Raw genomic sequence first — 21997 nt, forward strand, 5'->3', positions numbered from 1 at the left:
TCTCTATTCAGCCAAGTCATACAATAACCTGGCCATCCCCACCCTCAAGCTTGATGTCAGAGAGGCAAGCCCAAACTCACGCCTCCTTGTAGTAAACCGTGAAGCTGATGAGATCCCGGTAGTCTGGTGGCCGGTACCGGTGCCATGTTATGATGATGCGGTTTTTCCAGGTGGTGGTGGAGGTGAAACGGAGAACATCACTTTCACCTGGGGCACAGAAGCACATCCATGAGTGACAGAGACCCACATATGTCTCTGTGACATCTGTCTACTCCTACTTCCATCTTTCCTGAGGCTAGCTGTCCATGCTAAGCTCTGTCTAGATTTTGTAGGCAGCATTCTGCTTTTTCCCTCAGGAGTCCAAGCATTTCACGGGGGAGCACCTACAGGGTCATCTTTCACATCAGGTCAGTTCGTCGCACAGGTCACCAGCCCAGGGGATAGGGCGCGAACCCATAACTGTTTCTCGTAGGTGAACAAGGTGGCCTTACCTTTCAGATCACTCATAGGATGCTGGTGGCTAAAGGGGACCTGGTTAAATGACTGCAAATCTGTAGGCTGGACTGAGAGAACAGCGAGTAGGTATGGACATCTGCTGGCTTCTGTGTAGCCACCGCAGAATGTATGAGACCACAAGTAAGCCACAAAACGGAGCTTCTCTTAGAACAGGGCAACATGCTAGAAGGATCCTTGGAGTCTTTCAGCAGGAAATGAGAATGGGTGGGCACTGATCTGCCCTGTGCTCTGTGGCAGGTGCACCCTGGCTGTGAGGTATGGTGAGGTGTGGGATCTGTCCTGATTTCAGCACTATATTCTAACTGCTAAGGTAGGGGATTGTTAATATTCCATCGAGTTCTGTCCAGTTCCCAAACTGCCTGAGTCCTTGTGTCCTACTAGTGAGTTGAAGGCAAGAGGCTGAGAACACCAAAACCCTGAGAAGTCTTCTGGGCAAAATGTGCTCAACAGAGATCCCCAGAGCACGGCATGTCCTGCTCAAGTGTCACTCTGAGAGAAAACCCTGACTATGCTTCTAAAGAAAAATAAATGGCTGGTGCATTCATGACCCGGCAGGCCAGGCTGGCTGCCTCTAAGGGAGAAGCACTTTGAAATGTTCAGATCACAGACTTTTGCTATGGTCTTAATGGGGAACAGGTCAGGGGGCTCTGCAGGAAACTGAGGGTGCCGGCTGTGTACACATTTCCCACCTCTGCCTAACTACTCTTCTTAAAATGCCTCCTGGGGTCCTGAGGGTATCAGATAAATCTGGATACTCAAAAGATAAAGTTAGCCCTCACTCTGCATACATGCATACATCTGACTAGCCATTGGTCACATGACTCTGTATTTCCCCACTAATGCTACAAAGACAGAGGGCCAAATAGAGTTTTAGCATTTTTTTTTTTTGTTTTATTTTTATTTCCTTAAAATAGGGTCTTATGATGCAGCCCAAGCTGGCTTCAAACTCGCAATCCTCCTGCCTCAGCCTATTAAGTGCTGAGACTATAGGAGTGTACCATCATGGCTGGCTCCATACAGGGCTGGAGGAGAAAGACTGACATTCCAGGTCTGGGACCACATTTGGAGAGGAGTTGGGCTAACAGACTGAACTCTAGTCTATGAGGTTTTACGGTGAAAACTCTATCACCTAGATGGTATTATTACATTCTCCAAAACATGAAAAGCATTCTGGATTCAAGGACATGGGCTCAGGGGGTGCGGGACAGAGAGGAGGCCAAGTGTGAGGACCAGGACACTGGATGCCCATGGAGGTGCTATAGTGGAGCATCTACCCTGAGCCTTCCATAGCACACGAGAGAAAGGCAGAGCTGGCTTGTTCAAAGGGCTGGAGTAGAGTAGCTCCTTGATAAATATTGTTTGCTCATACTGAAAAGATATTTAACTGTGCACACTCGAAGTACCTGCTTGAATGCTTGATATACTCAAACAGGTCCTCAGGAAAATACATCAATATAAATGTATCAGGCAGCCGCCCACTGTCTGTGAAGACATATGCAGAGGCCAGGCACTGGCTGCAGTGGTTTCACAGTTCACAGTGACACAAAGAGCCCGCCCATGAATGCCAAAGACTGTTATCCCGACTGTGGCAGCCACGGCAGTTTGAATGCTGTCACTCACAAGAAGCTCGCTCTCCATTGTTCCTGGTGTTGATGTCCCCTTTGCTCTGACGTCCCTTTGTTCCGGTCACTTCCTCCATTCGGTAAATTTCAGAGACACACAGCTTGGGGTTGAAAGCGAAATACATTTTCCCCGACCTGACAGTCAGGTTCCGGTGGTTCCAGTCCCACAGCTGCTGCAAGTTCTGGTTGTCCAGGACATAGAAGGAGTAGTTTCTGGAAGCACAGAAATCCGCATTAGCAACCCTCTGAGCCTACAGCCCCCTCCAGTGACACAGAGCCTCTCTGTGGCAAGCATGGCTCCATACCAATAAGGGGTTTGCCTACTGGGGGTGTGTAAAAGCAGACAGTTGCTGTGACCACTGGCAAAAAGATGAGCCAAGGACAATGTTTTGAAATCGATAGGACACTAATTAACTTTATGACCTCTATTACCAACACACAAAGCATCTCCCACCAAAGGATGTTCCTTGATTCATTCCCTGGAAATGCCTTTGGTTATTTCTCTCAGAGCCAGGTATGTACAATGTGCTTGAAATCAGCCTACAGGAGAACAGACATGCTCCGCTACCCAACCGGAACAGCTTACATACTAGCAGCAAAGACTGCCATTATCCCCGGGAATAAATCCTACCCATGCCCAATCAGCAGTGCATGATGGGATGGATGGGAGACAGCCCGGCTGCTCCCTCTTGTACATTTGTCTCTCACTGCAAGAAGCCTTCATTTCAGTCCCTGAAAATATGGGAGAGGAGAAACACCCCGTGTTTCCCTGGGATCTCCCATCGGGGTAGCAAGATGCAGTGTCTAACACAGGGGCTTTCCACAGTTAATATGTACATAGCTTGTTTTCAGTGTCCCCTACTGCTAGAGCTTCTGGTACAGAGGTCCAGAGCAGGCCAGGAATCTCGATTTCTAACAGGTAATGGATAACACCAGGCCCGGGCCCACCCAGAGCCTACTAGGCTGGGCATGGCACTGTTTCCAAGGGCCAACTTCCACTAGAAGGAAGATGTGGGCATGACCAAAGGGAAGAGAGCTATCTCTGGCTACCTTAGTATCAGGGGCAGCTTATCTTAGAGTGGGGAGAGAGCAAGGACTCTGTTGGGTGTCTGCAGAAGACCTGTCTCTCTGCCCCTGACCAGTGAAACCTGCAGGCAGTGCATCAGTAAATGGTCTGTCTCTAGCTAAGTGAGAGGTCTGTTCCCCATGGACCATGAGCCCCTTCTCTTCTCCCTGTTTCTTTGCCATCTTGTTCCCTTTACTCCTCCCAGAGGTTTTTTTAACAAAGCTATTTCTAAATCCAATCACAGACCAGACAAACGTGTCCCCAAGTCCTGATCTACCCTAAAGGCTGTGTCTACCTATCTACCACCTGCTGAGAGTCCTCACACACCTCAGAGCCACTGTCTAGGGGGTCGGCCTTCAACATGACCTTTGCATACTGAGAAATGAGTTACAGTGTTGCCAAGCAGCTTCTGACACTTCCTCAAGAACTTGTCAGGGAGCTCAGAGGTGAGGATCCAGAACTGGAAAAGCCATGAATTCAATACAGCACAAGCCACAGGCAGTTTCCTCGGTGCTATTAAGAGCTTTCATGCACCTCACTCCTAAAGACAGAGTGTAACAGGTGACGTCCGAGCTCTTGTTGGTTTAAGAGTCCTTATGAGAGCCAGTGAGATGGCAAATGTGAGCAAGAGTACTTACAGCACAAGTCGGGTGATCTGGACCCCGTGAAGGAAGAACAAACAGTTACTCTGTAAGGCTGTTCTCTGACCTCTGGACATACATCCCTCTCACATGTATCATGTACTCACATAGCCAACAGCAAAATAGAATTATACTTAAAGAGTCCTCACATTTAGGAGTCAGAGGAAATTAAGACCCTGACCAAGGGAATCCAGATTGTAGCACATGAGGCTGTACGTCCTAGGGAGGTCCTGGGACCTGTCAGTCAGAACTGCCACCTATGGGACCCACCAATGTTCACTCTTATTGATGTGGGGGTGGTCAGGATTGCCAGACAACTGAAGGATAGGTGTAATGGTGCAAAGATCTGGTCCCATCATGTGTCTTTCCTAACCATGGGACATTTTTAGACTGCAACGCCATTAACTAACCTCACTGGTCTGGTTTCTCCCAAGTTTTAAGAACCCCAAGAGACAAAAATCTCCTGCTACTGAAGATACCTCCAGGCCGGATACAAGGGCCAATTAATCAGGTCAAACTTCCATCTTCATCTAGGCCAAGGTCTCTTAGTAAACTAATTTCACTAGCAGGAAACAGAACTGTACCGAAAATATCTTCCTTCTGAACCAAACATCCTTCTCCCCAGGGAGGAAGCGTGAATTAGAAACTAGGAATTTGACAAATGAATGGCAGGCACACAGAAACTTGGGGTATTTGACTAATCACTTTGGAAAGCAAGATTATCTTTTCACGGTAAACACAAACTTTCTCTTTTTAAACAATGCAGAGAAGGCTGGGAGCCAGAATACCAATATCAATAAAACCCAGGCATTGTGGAGCCTGCAGAAGATAAAGGAAAATAAAAACCTTCACCAAAATAATAATCAACCTGCTGGGGAGTGCCCGTCAACACAGTGCTTGCTTCCCACACTCCCCACACCTCCACGGCTTGAGGCCTGCTTCCCCAACAGTCTTCTACAGTCAGGTGAGGACTACAGTTAAGAGAGGATCCCAGGCGGAGATTTGTCTACACACCTTGAAAACACTAACATGCTTGAACTGTCATTGTTTTCTCAAGGGAATGACTAGTTAAGGAAACCACTCAGTAAACATGACTTCATAGTTTCTAAGCTCACCGTCTTTTACATTCACAGAATATTTTAAAAAACCGACCTGTTCATTTTTTCATTTGGCTCTTACAGGCTGAGTATTGAGAGTGATATCTTGGCTCTTAGTTCGCTCCTTCCTTCCTGTTTTTTTTTCTTTTCTTTTTATTTTGTTTTTGTTTTTCCAAGACAGGGTTTCTCTGTGTAGCCCTAGCTGTCCTGGAACTCACTCTGTAGACCAGGCTGGCTTAGAACTCAAGAGATCCATCTGCCTTTGCCTCCCGAGTTCTGGGATTAAAGGTGTGTGCCACCATTGCCTGGAAGCTCTTAGCTTTTTCAGTGTTTAAAAAAAACAAAAAACAAAAAACCTCTCTTCTACTTGGATGGATTTCACCTGCCAATGCAAAGACCTATTAGGATGGTTGGTCAACAGTCTGGAGGCACGGTCACATTATGAGCACACAGCTCACACTTAGCTATGATCTGTGGCGACCGGTTTTTTAGGCCAGTACCACCCTTTTGAGAGCTATGAAGCTAAGAGTAACACCCAGAAGACTGCAAGGGGCTGTGTGTAGGCCCAAGCACCCTCTCCACTGCTTATGAAGTGTCACCTGAGTGGTATACTCAGCTTCTCTAGGGCTGCTGTCACTCAGCCACCCATGGAGGTATCTTCTGGTCTCTTTGGGCCCTGAGGCCAATTGGAAGAATCAGATGAGCTAAATATAAAAGGATGTTGTGAGCTTTGAATCACCTCACAAAGGTACAGGATGACCTGTGCTACTCTTTGAACTGTCAAAGTCCTCCAGAACAAAGTCACAGAAAATAGGTAAGTCTTGCACCTTGATTCAGGCAGAGCTAAGCTTGAGGTCTCCAGTACACAGGACCCCTCGCGCTTTCAAGCCCTTACTGACATACTGGAAGACAACCTGAAAATACATACAACTAGTAATTCCTATTCGTTTCTGCAAGGAGACACCACTACTGCCTGTTGACAGCTGCCTCTAGAGGGTATCAGAAGCGGCACACCGAAGCTGTTACCAGCATATCCATTTACAACACCACTCAGCCCGTCTGCAGAACACTGGTTCACTTCAAGTCCACAGCTATATCATCTACATAGGCTCAGTGACTATGGAAATATATACCCAGGCGAAACTAAACCAAGTACCACATAAATCGACAGAAAAGGAGGTTTGTTCCTGAGTGCTTTTTAAAAACAGCTTTGTAGAGGTATGATTTACCTTCTAAAATTGTACCCACTATAAATATACAGCTCCGTGAGCTTCCATAAATTTATACAGATGGCCAATCATCTTCCCATCACCCAGATTCAGAACATTTATATCAAACTGAAGCCCCGCCCCTTCTCCCACCCCAAAGTAACTCCTCTGTCTGCTTACCCATGATGCTACATGCACGATCCAGTCCTTCAGGTGTTGGCTAGTATCTCACTGTGTGTTTTGTACTTATACTGACGAGCCCTTAGATTATATCCAATGTACTATTTTGAGGAAAGACTATGAAAAATGTTGCTATGAGCATTCACACATGATATTTGCATGCCCATACTTTTATATCTCTAGGAACAGTCTAGAATTGCCAGGCAACATAATTAATTGTAGGGTATTTTAAAAGTCCCAAGTAAGTGCCAAAATGTGGTTATGTTAGGGTCTAGTCCCAGAGCTACAAGAGGCATTACAAAACACAGAGTCTGCAAAGGGTAGAGATGCCTAAACATACTAAGAATTCCAACTCTTATACTGGCCACCTTCCTGTATTTTTGTTCTGTTTAAGATAATAATCCTTGGCAGCACCAAAGAACTTGAACTTTTAATTTATTTGACTGCTCCCAAACCAAGGTTGTCCAAAGCAGAGAATTTCTCAGATAATGGAAATATTTTCTTTCTTATTCAAGGAGAAACACGCCACCCCCATCCCTACACAAAACACTTGATTTTCCTTCTTCATCTCCCCCCGCCCCCCGCCATGTTTTGCTAGAGGTCAGGGTGGCAGGCCCTACACACTCTAGGTTACGTGTTCTGTCACTGCACCACACCACTATTTCTGAGAAAACCCTGGCTCTCCTTTCTGTGCCTGTACTTGGAGTACACAGACGTGCAGGCTTCTGTACACAGGACAGGAAGTCAGAGGATGACACTGGGCATCCTCCTGTTACTCTCCACCTCACTGTCCTGAAACAGGCTCCTCAGGGTTTCGGTCAGGCAGGTCAGCTGACCAGCAAGTTCTTGGGATCCGTCAGTCTCGGCTCACCACCTGGAGCTACATGCGGGTGCAGCTATGCTCAGCCATGCTGAGGATTCAAACATGAGGCTTCAAGATTGCTGAACAAGTGCACTTAGCAAATGAGTCACCTCTCCAACTCCTATGATCTTATCTGAAGCTGACATTCTGTAGATGTGCCATATTACAGAGAAAGCAATGGTTGAGACCAAAGGGTCACCCTGCTGCTACCCGAGTACTGCTCTGTGGCCGTTCACCCTGATGTCTGGTCTGGTGGGATTCTGTTTTACCTGTCACCAGCCTGGAAATCAGCTTACAGAAATGTCTTGTGATGACCATGCATGATACAGGTAAGGAGGCCCAGAAAGAAACACAGGAACTATACGATAGGCAAAACACTTGTGTTCCCATGGGGGCTGCTCAGAAGGTTGAGATAAACTACAGTGCTTTCTCGGATAGCTAAGGCTGAAGGATACCTTCATGGGGGAATATTCCTTTGTCCATCAAAACAACAGGCTTCAGAGTCCCGCTGAACCACACAGAAGTATTTATGTTGTTCTCAGTAGCCATACGAACAGCTCAAGAAATAGATGCCTTCAACAATGAGTTGAGGCAAGAGCACTTAAAAAAAACCAGAAGTGGCCTGGGGATATATACATTAGAGGGATCACAGGGATAACATAGTCATTTCCAGCCTTTGCCATGTGCCAAAAGTACATAGAAATACTCAGAAAGTTACTCAAACTTACACCTGCAACTCCCCCACCCCAAGCTTACTGACTGATTTGAGGTGAGGTGTAACCTGGTGAAATACTGCAGGGCTTCCCTTCCCTTGTAACTGTGATGTAGCACACATTCTGGGAAACACTGGGGGAAGGTTATCTCAGTGTAAACTGACAGCATCCTGAAATTAAATGTCAGACAGCTCTGCTAACACACCTCTCCCCAAAAGCCCCAATGTGTCCCAAGGCCTTATCTAAAAGATAACCTCCACATGAGTGTGCAACAATGCCTCCTGTAGTAATTCTAGTACTGCCAACCTCCCCAAGAGTTATACATGAGACAGGCCCAGATGTGCAACAATGCCTCCTGTAGTAATTCTAGTACTGCCAACCTCCCCAAGAGTTATACATGAGACAGGCCCAGATGTCACTCTGTGCTCTCTCCTCCTCTGTCCCTGTGCTTTCTAGTCCCCCAAACCCTTTAAGGTCAGCTCTACTCTGAATCCTGTGTGGTCTTCTCCACCAGTCTTCCTTTTGGTGCCCAGAACACCTTCTTTCCTCTCCCCTGGGGCACTCTGAAAGCTGTGCTGTGCACTGCCTGCATTCATCTGCTTATCACAAACCTTTCTTTCCTTTATTGAACAAATGAGGAAGAAGTGAACTGACTGAGCCTAATACTATCTGAGGAGAGACAAAGGTGAGCTGCTGCTATGGATGGCCCCTCAAATGGCTTCGGATTTCATCACAGGTGAAGAGAGGCGGACCAGAGAAAGCTCCTACTAAAGATCCACGAGTCTCAAATGTCCTAGCAAGAGATAGCCTCGAAGCAAGCAGCTCTCAACTTGTGGGTCAAGACTCCTTTGAGGTCAAACATCAGATATCCTGAATATCATATATTTATACTACAATTCATAACAGTATCAAAATTATAGTTATGAAGTAGCAATGAAGGTGTTATGGTTGGGGGTCACCACAACATGAGGAACTGTATTGAAGGGCAGCAGCATTGGAAGGTTCAGAACCACTGCTCTCAAGAGCTGTCTTCCAGGCCTCACCTGCTGTCCTCTCCCTTCTCAAATGCTAACAGCAGGGCGGGGCACCAGCTTTCCAGGGAAGCTCCCCAAATACTAGCATCCTTAAAAAGACTTGGCTGGTACTTCATCTAAGTTTCAAATAATGAAAAAATAGGCTATAAATATTCTTGGAAATGAAAACCAGCCTTCAATTTTCAGCAACATCTTAAGCGTATGATACTTTTAGTTAAGCCATAATGATAAGATAATCATACCATGTAATAATCCTAATAAAAATAATCAAAGCCTCCTTTTGACTTTCTATGCCTATCACTTGCTCAGTGTGAGAAAAGGGGGTGGGGAAAACTTATCCTTAAGTAACTAACAAATATGACAGCTACTAATCTGCCAGAGAAAAAGTGCTTCCCAATGTCAGGGATTCCAGAGCACAATCTACTGGGGGATTGGGGCGGGGGGGAGGAAGTGATGAAACAAAACCAAATTACAGTTCACTTAAAAATTTAATACAATCAACAATGAATTAAAGGTGACCACGGTCTCACGTAGGTGGAAGCCCTGGAATGACTGCAACACTCTGGGCAGGGTACCTGGCACATGCCTTGGATTTGCAAGGAAAAGATGTTTTTCTGAAGTTTCACTGTTCCCAATGGGAAGATGGGGTGTTTTTCAAGGACAAGGTGAGACGCTCTGCTTCTGGACGTATCAGGAGAAGAACTAGGACAGAGATGGTGTGAGAAAAACTGGAGGTTGTAAAGAAACCTCAGGCAGACACACTAGCAAAGACAAGCCTTCTCGGATCTTTCCATCACTATCTTTCTAAGGAATTGATTGCTTAAATGATACATTTATAAAATTTCAAAGCATTGACTCAGAGCTACACCAGAGCCATAGTAAATGTATGAAGGAGCCAGCAAAGGTATAGGCAGGCTGCAGTCTGGAGAGAAGCTGTACATACACACAGTAAGTATCAGCTCTACCCTTTGCTGAGAAACCCATGGTTGCTTTAAAACCCATCTTGTAAAGCATTGCTATGCAGAAGGCACAACCCCTACCAATACTCCAAATCCTGCAAGCTGGTCAATAAACAAACGCTGTAAGCTAATCAATGTACAAGCTCTGCAAGTTGAAATATCTTTGTAATAAAATGAACTGTCTGTACTTTGCAAGTCTTTCTGCTTCTCTGTTTGAAAAGGAGATGGCTTGGGTGTCAGGTGATCAAGTGCTTGCTGTACAAGCACGAGGACCTGAGGTCCATGCCCAGAACTCATGAATCTCAGCACTTGGAAGGTGGACACAGGGATATCTCTGAAGCTTGTCAGCCAGTTAATCTACAAAAGAACTCCAAGTTCAGTGAGAGACACTCTCAGACAAATAAGATGAAGAAAGACGCACTCTTTGTAACTTCACTGAGGTTGTGCACAAACATACATGTGCATACAAACTCATATACAAACACACACACCCACACACACCCAGAGTACAGTAGGCTGAGGCAGGTTAAGTGTCAGATAAATCACGATTTCCCTTAAGAGTTTAGTACCGCAGACAAACTGCTGTCACTCCTGCAGGAAACGTTCCCTGGGAATACCTTTGACTGCTAACTCAGAAGCCTAGCTTAGACTATGTGGTGGTTTAGATGAGGAATGTCGCCCATGGGATCACATATTGAATGCAGGGCTCCAGGTGTTGGTGCTACTTAGGGAGACTGTGGAACCTTTGGGAGGTGCAGCCTTGCAGGAGGAAGTGCACCAGGAGTGGGCTTTAGGAGTTCATGGCCTTACCTCATTTCCAGTCTGCCTTTTCTGTCTTATGTTTGCATTTTGAGATGTGAGCTCTAACCTTTTGTCTCGCCTGCTTATTGCCATGCCTCTGCTAGTGTTACAGACTCTCCCCGTTGTACGCTCCTTTTTCCCTAAGTCATTTTGGTCATGGTGTCTTAGCACAGCAACAAAAAGTATGCAACCCCTTGATGACTGTACCTTAAGAATGAAGACACTCATTTCCAAGTTGGCAGTATCCTGTGGGTGGCCAATTCACAACTCCATACAGGACTGAGAGCAGGAAGGTAGGTGACCACCCAGACAGCAGGAGCAAGCCCAGGGTTCCTCTTTTAGTCTGATTATTTGGGTACTGTGATAGTTTGTATATGCTTGGCCCAGGGAGTGGCACTATTATGAGGTGTGGCCCTGTGGGTGTGGGCTTTAAGTCCCTCATCCTAGTTTCCTAAAAGTCAGTATTCTTTTTTTTTTTTTTTTTTTTTTTTTTGGTTTTTCGAGACAGGATTTCTCTGTGTAGTCTTGGCTGTCCTGGAACTCACTCTGTAGACCAGGCTGGCCTCGAACTCAGAAATCTGCCTGCCTCTACCTCCCAAGTGCTGGGATTAAAGGCGTGTGCCACCACCGCTCGGCTAAAAGTCAGTATTCTGCTAGCAGCCTTCAGATGAAGATGTAGAACTCTCAGCTCCCCCTGCATCATGCCTACCTGGATGCTGCCATGTTCCCACCTTGATGATAATGGATTGAACCTCTGAACCTGTAAGCCAGTCCTAATTAAATGTTGACCTTATAAGAGTTGCCTTGGTCATGGTGTCTGTTCATAGCAATAAAACCCTAAGACAGGTACATAACCCAAGTAAGTTTGAAAAGTACACTACTCGGGGCTGTGATCTGGCTCAGCCAGCAAGGGTTAAGGGCAGCTGCTGCCAGACATGAAAAGCTAAGTTTGAGCCCCAGGACCCACAGGACAGAAGGAGATACTGACTTCCACAAGTTGTATTCTGACACACTAACACACATGCACATGAACACTATTAAATTGTACAAAGAAGCAGCACACTGAAATTCTGTGAAAGGAGAATACAGAGCGCTTACCCTTCTAGCTGCTCCTCTCCTAAGATGAGACGAAGGTTCTTCAGGAAGGACAAGGAGACCAAGGCATGGGAATGGCGGATCTTAACATAGCCGGTCACCACCTCAATGAGCCCCATGAAGTTCTCCAATTCCGAGGCAATGTTATCTAGAGAAAAAGGACTCCATGTCACTGAGTCTTCCTCTGGCCAGGTGGCTCAAGTTCATACACACTGGTGTGGAGGCAAATGGGAAGCAGGTCTTGTTTGTGGAGCACAGTGAGAAGTCTGGCATGGGACCAACCGTCCCTGTCAAACACACACAGTCTCCACTTTCTACAAGCCACTCGGATAAGGCCTCTGAGGCGGGAAAGCAGACTTCTAGGAGGCTGGCTGTTGAAGTTGCCAAGCTGATTAACAGAACGTGAAATCAGAAATGCCAGGCTGCTAATTAGCCCCAGCTGATAAATGGAGGGAACATTTTTAAAATATGCTCTGTGACAGGCAGTCCTGGCTCCACAGTGCCATGGCAGAACCAAGCAAACCTGTCCCAGTCTCAGCAAGGATGGCCGTTGCTTGATCTGTAATTCTATATTTATAGACTCAATCTAGGGCTGGAGAAAAACACTCCAATATTATAGCAATGATGGTTGCAGGTAGATGATTTAGATTTTTCCACCATTGAGACAGGGTTGATGCTGAACTCCTGATCTCTCTGCTTCCCTTCTCTGAACACTTATTCCTGGCCTACAAGTAGGTTTTTTTTTTTTTTTTAAAAAAATCATTTCTGCATCTATAAATTTTCTACTCTGCTCACAATTATTTCTGTAACCAGAAAGTTGGCAGGAAAAGTTGCTAAGGCAACAGGACACAGAAACAACGAGTTTTTTTCATCGTGCTTACCCACCTTTCACATAGTAAATAAGAAACATAAACTTTAGTTCGGTCCATGACAAAATTCTAAGATTATAATAAAATAGGTGAGGTCCACTGAATGAGATTTTACTATATCTGATTTCTGAAGGTTGATTTAGTGAAAGAGTCTCCTATGGTTTGCAACAAAGAAGAGGACAAAGCCTTGTACTAAGTCTGAGCCTCACACAGTCCCTTCACTTGCAGTGTAAATACAGACAGTGCTCCCTGTATGTAATGGCTACAGGAAATTCAACCTGGAAAAAAGAATAGCTGCAGCTAATTCTGTTTTATTCCCCAAGAACTGCACTTAGGACCCCTGTGTGCAAGGCTCTGGTTGTCCTGCACTCACTATGTAGACCAGGCTGGCCTTGAATTCAGAGATCTGCCTGCCACTGCTTGAGAAGTGCTGGGACGAAAGGCGTGTGTCACCACACCCAGTAAGTAAGTAAATCTTCTTCATGGGCTGAATTTTCCAATCACATTTATATCCCATGACAGAAAGATATAAAACAGTAAGGTTTATGAATTTTAAAAGGCATGTCCTAGGGATGAATAAATTCAAAGAAAATGAGCAAAAATACAATTTGGTTAGTATCATAAAGGTGAGCATTCTTGTGTGGGGCACAGGGCGCTCTCCATGGTGGAAGGATAGGGAATGAGCAACAAAAACTAAGGACTTGTAAGACAAACAAACAAACATAAATCCCCAAGCTTACAAAGAAACCACTATCACCACCAAAACAAAACCAGAAAAACCCAAACAAATCCTCAAACCAAAAAACACCTTATTTCTACTACCTTTACACCCTAAGAATACAATTCACTTATTTAACAAGAACTTAGGGGAAAGCAGTCCACTAAATAAATGAATAGGAAGCTTTTTCTCTGAAATAAAGAAGAACTTTCTTTCCCTGAAGGTTTACCAGTAAAGATTAAAATAATAGTCTTCTGCCTATAGTATTTTACCTCATGAAACTAATAGTAGCTAGACCTAGAGGTCCCAGTGGCCGGAATTGAAGGCAATATATCTAGGGCACTTTCTCTGTCAGTCAAAGAGTAGAGAGAAGGTTGCAGGGCTCTGCCACCATTGATGGGAGATGCTGTTTATGAATGTAGTTCTGAAGCAACATATCAGGAGCTCTGTCTATACCAAGTGAAAGGTCTTCAGGCTCAGACCAGAGCTTGAGGTGTAGATGGCACATCTTTCTGGCTCTTCGAAGTAAACTAGGAGATTACTTTTAAAGACGTCCTAAAAATCGATTTAGTAAATCCTTCCTTTGCTTAGTCTCAACAGAGGCAAGCAACTCAAACTCTCTGGGCTTACAGAAGTGTGGACTCTGAGGCAGCTAGGGCGAGCTGGCTCATGGGTCTGAGCCATCAGGTTTGTGTGTGTGTCAGAATAGGCCTTTCCTGCGTAAGATGTGACTTAAAGAAGATAAGGGCTGATCTCCTTTACAGGAATATATTCTGGGCTAATGGTTCAAACATCGACTGCCTTTCATTCTGGATTTTATGTTTCAGAGAAACCCACAGGAGAGACGTCACACAAGAGGCTTACTTATATCCCATGCTGCTTTCCTAAGCCTGTCTTCTGGTTGTGACTAAGGGGACAGAGCCAGGAAGAGCGTCGATGCAAGTAAACCAAGCGGTCCAGCCACTGGTCTGGTGGGGAGGAATACTTACTGCCTCGCCGGATGTTAATAAGCAGATTGCCCTTCAAGATGGTGCATCCTTGGAGCATTTGAGCAGAAGTAACTGAATCGATGGTTTTCGTTTTCTTTTCTTCATCACCGCAAACTTTGGGGCAGGGGCCTTCGCAGGGAATACAGTACATGCTGGTGAAGATGAAGAGTGGATGAAAAACACAGAAGTGAGTTTATCTTCTTGCATAAACAAAACAAAACAAAACGGAAAAGTAAAGAGGCTTTTTGTTATTACAGTAGCATTTCATGAAAGAACCATGCTGAAACATCCAAAGGGTCACACAGTATCTCCTACCCAGGGCAAGTCATCCAAGCTGCAACCACACAGAGGGAACACATACTGCAGAAGAGGAAAGCATGTTGCTTGTTTCTAGACAAAATACGTTATCTATGCAAGAAGCATGTAGGTATCATAGGCTTGTGACTGGGGAGCCAGCTGGTCTACCTGGTAGATGTAGACTCATAGGCACTCTGGAAAAGAGGAGCTGTTCTCTGATGAGACCCTTGCCTGCACGTCAGAGAAGGCAGGGAAAGCTGGCAGAGGTAGGGGAAGGACAGCAGCGACTTTGCCACTAACAGGATTTTAATTCCCAAAGCCCAGGGAGGGATTCCAATAGGCACCTGATACAGTGTAGGTCCATTATTTTCTTGCTAAAGCACAAGTGAATTTATATCATGACAGTGCTTTGCAGAATCTTGTAAATTGATCCAAAAGTGTTTTGTGGCACATACAATAGAAGCCAGGAACTTCTTCAGCTCTGCGATGAAGTCCTGGTCCAAATGCTACCCTCAGTGCCACACACAACCAGAAGCCAGAAGCACTGGCGTGCTTCCTGCTTATTGACCATCATTTAGGAAATGGCAGAGAAAACGCTAAGTCTGGGGCTGCACCTTCTGAGATCTTAGCTGTAGACAGAATCAGGGCCAAGAAGCTGGGTCAATTTGTGAATGAGAAAAATGACACAATCTTCTGGAGTGTGTATATTCAAATTATTGCTCTTAAATGAACCTGTGAAACTTCATGGAGAGAAAGAAAATCAGGGTAAAATGATAGCAGCTTTTACTAAAGTCCTCTATCCTTTCCCAAAATACTATATATAGTTTTTGTTTTGTTTAAAACCTTAATAGTTCCCTGTCATCTTCCTATTTCCTATTAGGGGAGTGGGACTGAGGTTTTCATATGGTCCCATGGGAACTGGATCTAGCTAGGCAAAGTGGGGGACATTTGGCTTTCTATAATACCACATGCAACATGCCTGTGGTACTGGAGTAAGAATGGCCCCATAGACCCATGCATTTGAATGCTCAGTCCCTAGCCGACAGAACTGTTTGGGAAGGATTGGGAGGAGGTGTGCCACTGGGGTAGTCTTTAAAGCTTCAAAAGATTCGTGCTGAACGCTCAAGTATTTCCTTCACTCAACCATCTTGGATCCTATCCTTTGAAACCATAAGCTAAATTACACATACTGTTTTATAAGAAGCTAAAGTCATGGCATTTTATCACAGCAAAAGAAACTAAGACAGTTCTCATTTCTAGCCTGGAGAGGGGTCTCCTTCTGAACTTTCTTTGTGCTGTGTCTGTTTTTCTAATTTAACTACACACCACATAAAACCCAGTTCTCTCTAAAAAAGAAACAAACAGAAACATACTTTGGAGTAACAAAGAGCTTCAAAGACAGCACAGAGCACCCGTGTACACTTCACCCAACGCTCCCAACTGCTGCTTCATCCAACTTAACGACAACACTGACCTGGCACGTGTGCGGGGTTCTGTGCATTTCTCCATCTGCCTCAACAGATCTGCAAATTCCCCACTGCAATTGAGATCCAGGGCAACTTCAACGCCACCAAGTCCTCCCGTGTGTTACCCATCTGTAGCTGCCCTCTACCTGCCACAGACCTCACTATCCCCAACTCCTGGTAACTGCTAAGGTGTCTTCCACTGCCACTTTGGGAATGTTATATAAATGTAGTCATATAGTATATGACTTCTGAGGTTGGTATACTTCCCAGTGTACAATATCCTTAAAGTTAAACCTTTCTTTTCCTTGCCTGGTAATGTTCTGTGGCTGAGCCTGCTTTACTACTTATTTTACAGGGCATCTGATTTGTCTTCACTTCATGGTATGATAAACAAAGAGGCTACAGACAAGTAAATGTTGAGGGTCAACATGACTATGCTTGTTCCTTCTCCATTTTTTTTTTTTTTATTCAAGTGGACAAACTGGAACCAGTCCCACCCCCTTTGTTAAAATGTGAGGAATCATTTAGCAATTGAAAACATTTCTATAAGGATGTTTTCTGATTATACATTTATAGTTTAAGTTTCCTAAAATTTACTCTCGTATAGACAGAGCATAAACAGTATTTAAAAAATACTTTCAAGTAAGGGCTAAACAGGCTTCAATGGCTAAGAGAGGGACAGCTATTATTTCTTGATAGTGTTTTACTTTAAAACTGAAAAGACCCGCAGGGAGCAGCGGCCCAGTGCTTTAAGACCACACTGCAGGGAAGGAGCCCCAAGTCCTATGAATACACAGCATTCTCACTGTGTGTTACAGGACAGCTGAATGCCTTCGAGTAGGGAGAGGAAATAAACTTGCAGGTCAAATATGATATAGTGAGGTCGACGACCGGCTTTCCCTCTTACCGGCCAGCAATCCCACGCTGTTCCCAGCCCCAGAAGGAAGGCATCATCTGGACTGAGCCTCTACGACTGCCAGACACAGGTCTTTGGCTCAAGATGTGGACTAATATCCTAGACTGTGATTATTTACATGTAGAACACCTTCAAAGGCCCATCTTGTAATAGCTTACTCAACAGCTTAACACGGTAGGGTCTACTGGGAGGTCTGCCTGTCCTTGGCACATGCCGAAAGCAATGGAACCAACACCTCCAAACCCTCCAAAACCAAGAGCTAAAACCAATCTTCTCCTTCTTCTACAACTACTAAAACTACTTCTTCTCCTCCTCCTCTTCTTCATAAACTGATCACCTCAAGTATTTTGTTACAGTAAAGAGTTGACTAACAGACTGCCAACACATAAGTGAAAAATGGCAGACTTATTTTTAGTAGACAAGATTATACAATTCAGAGCCATTGTAGTCTCTGGCTTAATCATTTAAAAATATTTAATCTTTTCCTTTTTTGCTGTGATAATGGTGCAGAAATTAAACAGGTAGGAATTTACTTTCCGTCTTAGCATTATGGAAGAAATATTAATCTTTGGTTTGCTCCAGCATTCAGCTTACAGTTAGACATCTCCAGATACTATAGCAGAAATGGAATCTCCTTTTTGAAGATGTGTTGAACACCTTTTATAGAAAGTGACTGTAGCGAAACTATACACTTTGTACTTACAGAGTTGTTAGCAATGTTGGAGACTGGACCTAGAGCCTTCTATGTGCCAGAGATTGGATCTAGGACCTCCTATAAGCTGGGGTCTGGATCCAGGGCCTCCCTAAGCTGGAGATTGGATCCCACAGGTTGGGGACTGATTCAAGGACATCTCACAGTTAAGCTTGAGCAGGACTCAGAGCCTCCTAGTTGTATTTTGAGAGGTCCAGAAATGTGTATGTGTGTATAGCACAGGAGATAAGGAATGAATTGCAACAGAACCTTGCCCCAAAGTCCTCTGCTCTGTTCAGGGGAGGAAACGGCAAGTCCAGACCTCTGACCATCCTGTGTTTCAGAGTTATAAAATCCTGTCTTTTCCACAGTGAAGCCTCAGAGTCAAGGAAGGAAAACCAGTGGCCATAAAGATGGTGAAAAGCTTAGAGAAAGGAGGTTCTGGCAGAAAACATGGCTGACTGGACTACTAGTTCATGCTCAGAGCCCAGGCTTGCACCAAGAAGTTGGAGATGTGTTCCCAGTCCTCAGGAGTGCTGGTGAGGGTTGTCTTCACTCCCTCTCAGACTGCCAAAGCTTTCACTGGCCTAGAGTGGCAAGCTGGGTAGGAGTACCTGTATTTACAGTCTCCACAGCTCACACTTCAGTTCTGTAGGCATATGGGGAGCAAGGCTACGGGATCACCTGGTCAGCAAGCTAATTTTTACTCTTTAGTGCTAGCAAGGCGCTCTCAAAGGAAAAAAAAAAAAAAGCAAGCCAACAAAGAAAAAAGGAAACAGACCCACCACCCCAAGATTCTCATTAAAACAAGCTCAGCCACCTCTCACTAACAGACCCATCTGGATGAACTCCTGGGTGGTCCTACACTTAGGAGATAGGCAGCAGAGAACCTTCCTGGGTCTGGGGACAAGAGCCACTGACCTCTGGGTGCTGTTGCGGATGAAGCCTGAGGGACACTCCTGCATGCACTCGCCATCGTGGATGACGAAGCCATCCGAGTCACTGCTTTCGGCGTTGGGGATGTTGGCGCAGAAATCTCGGTCCACACAGCGCCAGCCCTCGAACCTGTAGGTACCAGGCGGGCAGGCAGGCACGCACACGCCTTTGTAGTAATAGTGTCGGCAGGCCACACAGGTTGTGTTGTCGTCAGGTGTATGGCAGCTGCCCAGGCACTCCGGGTGGCAGCACTCATTGTTCTCGGTGCAGGCTCGCTTCCCGCACACACTTGGGCACACTGTGGGAACAGAGGGAGAGAGGGTGGTGAAGATGAAGGGCTACACAGCCTCCCCTGGGTCATCTGTGGCCACCACCAGCACGGTGTACTGGAGACAGGCTAGGAAAGCACACCTTCTCTGAAATCTGCATAGATCTTATCATCTGTGAATTCCACCTGTGTAAAGACACAACACACCCCAAGTCCATTCTCTCCTTTAGACTACTGGTTTGCTGTGGGACCTCTTTTAATCATCTGTAAAATGAGGTGGCCACACGCATTAAAAGGTAGCCCATGGCACTGGTGAACAGAGAGAAATGTAGACAATATGGGCCACTAGGCTATAAAAGGCACGGATGGACGGCACTACGTTCTTCAGCCCTCCTTCTGTATGAGAATTCCATTCAAAGACCCCAGTGGATCCCTGAACCATACACAGAACACTGGACTGTGCACATCGCGCCCTCCCTCCCCCCCATATACACACAACAGTGATGAAGAGAGGAGGTTGAACAAGTATGGTGGTTTGAAGGAGAAATGTCCTACACAGGTTCATGAATGTGAACAGCAGGCCTGTGTTGGTGGTGGTCGGTTTAGGAAGGTTACAGAAGCTTTAGCAGGGAGCATCCTGCTGGAAGAAGTCCTTTGCTGGGGGTAGAGTCTGAGGTGTTACCGCCTGGTCCTGCTCTCCATTTCCTGTTTGGTGGACTGCGATCACTTTGTGTTTCCTGCATGACAACCCTGAAACCATGCCTTCCCCACTGCAATGGACTCTGTCCCCTCTGGGACTGTACGCCAACATAAACCTCTATCTCTAGCTCTACTTTGTGTCACCGTGTTTTATTCCAGGAACAGGAAAGTTCCAAACATAACGAGACTGGTCAAAACCTTTAGGTTACAGCAAACTATAACCACACCGTTCACAAAGCACTGTGAGACTGTGGCCTCTCTCTTCTCAAACTCCAGAAAAAGAAATCAAGGCTATAGAGGGGATACTCTTTGCCGTGGGCACAGAAGTAATTATGGGCTCTAAAAAGAAACAAGCTACCACTGAGGCACCACAGTGCTTACAAAAGGTCTTTGGTGATGCCTGTGTCTGCTTGTACCATCTTAAAGCCTTTACCCCAGAAAGGTAAAGACACAACCTTCAGATCACAAGTAAGTCGTTAGATTAGATGGTACAGGATGGTAGAACACAGGGCTCCTGCATCTAGGGACTACCTACTATGTGCCTTGTTAAGTTAAAGGCCAGGTCCAGTAATCACAGATCTAAAATTCACACCCCAAACAGGCACTCTGCTAAGCACTTTTATAGATATGTCATAATGAACACACACTATCGCCTGTGATCCTTACTTGTGAACAATGTATAAATAAAAAAAGAAAGGAAGAAAGAAAGAAATCTGGTTAGCATTACATGTACCCTATCAAGGGAGGGAGATTGTCTGGAAATAATACAAAACTATGTAAATATGTATATTTTAACTGTGATGTAGCAATGAGTCAAGACTCCACGTTTTTATTATAAAAAAAAGCCACACTGAAACCAAAACCAAACCAAACAAGCCCCAGTAACCACAGATAACATAACGAACACACAAGTCCATCTGCCTCCAAAATGGCTGCTTTGCCAACCCTTCATGATGCGGTCTCTCCCGGATTCTTCCACCTGTGTATGGCTATATATACTTGCATATAAAGACCATACCACTGAGAAAGCACTAGATAGACTCTACACCTACTTGTGTATAAAGACCATACCACTGAGAAAACACTGGATGGACCTGACCGTGGATACCACCACCATATAACAGTCCCATCATATCTCACCATTACAGCCGTGTCCCAGCATCCAATACGCCCTCCACGGCCACACATCACTGTTCCATGAGCACAGCCATCTTTGTGGGCACCTCTGCATGCCATTAGGATCAGTGTTCAGAACTGACTGCACTGAATCAGTATGTTCTCTGGAGTCTTACATCAGTCTATCTACACAGCTGTAAGTCACATCCAAGAATTCCTGTGTCACTGCACTTAAAAACAGATGCCAGAATGCCAACACTTGAATCAGTAGCATCACCCAGTAAGGAAACCAGAGTTCTCATGACACTGTCGAGGCTCAGCAATCTTGCATTTTACTCTATAGTCATCCCTCCGCAGAACCATCAGGGCATTTCCCCTCTCTGGTTATTTCCCTGTGTAGGAGTTTTCGGTATTTGGCTGGGCATGCTGTCATCTCTTTGGCCTCCTAGCCTCCACTGTGGCTAGAGAGTGCCTGCTATGTGTTTTAAGTTCCATCCCATGGGCTATAAGCAGAAATTCTTACTAGAGCAGCCTGGAACATTCCTTTAAAAAACACAGTGTGTGTCCTTCTTTTTTGCTGGCTGGAACACAGAAGTGATGCACAGATATTCATGAGGCCATCTTGGAACATGAGGCAATGTGGTAAGTTCAAAAGAACTTGGCCTCTCAAGATGGCTAGCGTCTCTAGACCTGCGGTTCTCAACCTGTGGGTCGTGACCCCCCTTGTGGGGCGTGACACATCAGACATCCTGCATATCAGATTCACGTACATTATGATTCGTAACAGTAGCAAAATTATAGTTATGAAGCAGCAACAAAATAATTTTACGGTTGGGGGGGTCACCACAACATGAGGCACTGTATTAAAGGGTCACAGCATTAGGAAGGTTGAGAACCACTGCCCTAGACTAACACTGCAGCTACTGACCTTTGAACTTCTTCAGGTGAAGAGAAACCAACTTTTATCTATTACATGCAACTGAACTACCTGCATGGAAGACCTATCTTCAGAGCCACGCACCAGAGGAGGAGGAACGCCTTCTCAGCTGGCTTATGACATTCGTTTATTATAACTTGCTTCTGGCTGTTTTTGAACATCTATTCTAGCTCATGAATGAACAGAAGTTAATTATCTCTGGTCACACGAAAAAAGGAGTAAGCTGCAGGAGTCCCTAACGCCAGAATACAGACACTGTCTACCACAGCAATCACCTTGAAGACAGTAAAATGGAGTTCAC

The 21997-nt window shown here is 45.3% G+C and overlaps 1 protein-coding gene across 2 annotated transcripts in view; it reads right to left on the bottom strand.

Annotated features, from left to right (window-relative positions):
• Igf1r (insulin like growth factor 1 receptor) overlaps positions 1 to 21997 on the bottom strand; it is a 273603-nt gene that overhangs the window by 43462 nt on the left and 208144 nt on the right. For both annotated transcript variants that reach the window (XM_028776664.1, XM_028776665.1), the window contains exons 3-7: positions 18662 to 18974; positions 14371 to 14522; positions 11798 to 11942; positions 2137 to 2351; positions 81 to 207 (exon numbers count right to left, since the gene is read on the bottom strand). In XM_028776664.1, coding sequence (XP_028632497.1) covers positions 81 to 207; positions 2137 to 2351; positions 11798 to 11942; positions 14371 to 14522; positions 18662 to 18974 — 952 coding nt within the window. The remainder of the gene's footprint in view (positions 1 to 80; positions 208 to 2136; positions 2352 to 11797; positions 11943 to 14370; positions 14523 to 18661; positions 18975 to 21997) is intronic.

This window comes from Grammomys surdaster, unplaced genomic scaffold (genome assembly GCF_004785775.1).
Source record: "Grammomys surdaster isolate TR1022 unplaced genomic scaffold, NIH_TR_1.0 271, whole genome shotgun sequence".
In the NCBI taxonomy this organism is placed as follows: Eukaryota; Metazoa; Chordata; class Mammalia; order Rodentia; family Muridae; genus Grammomys; species Grammomys surdaster.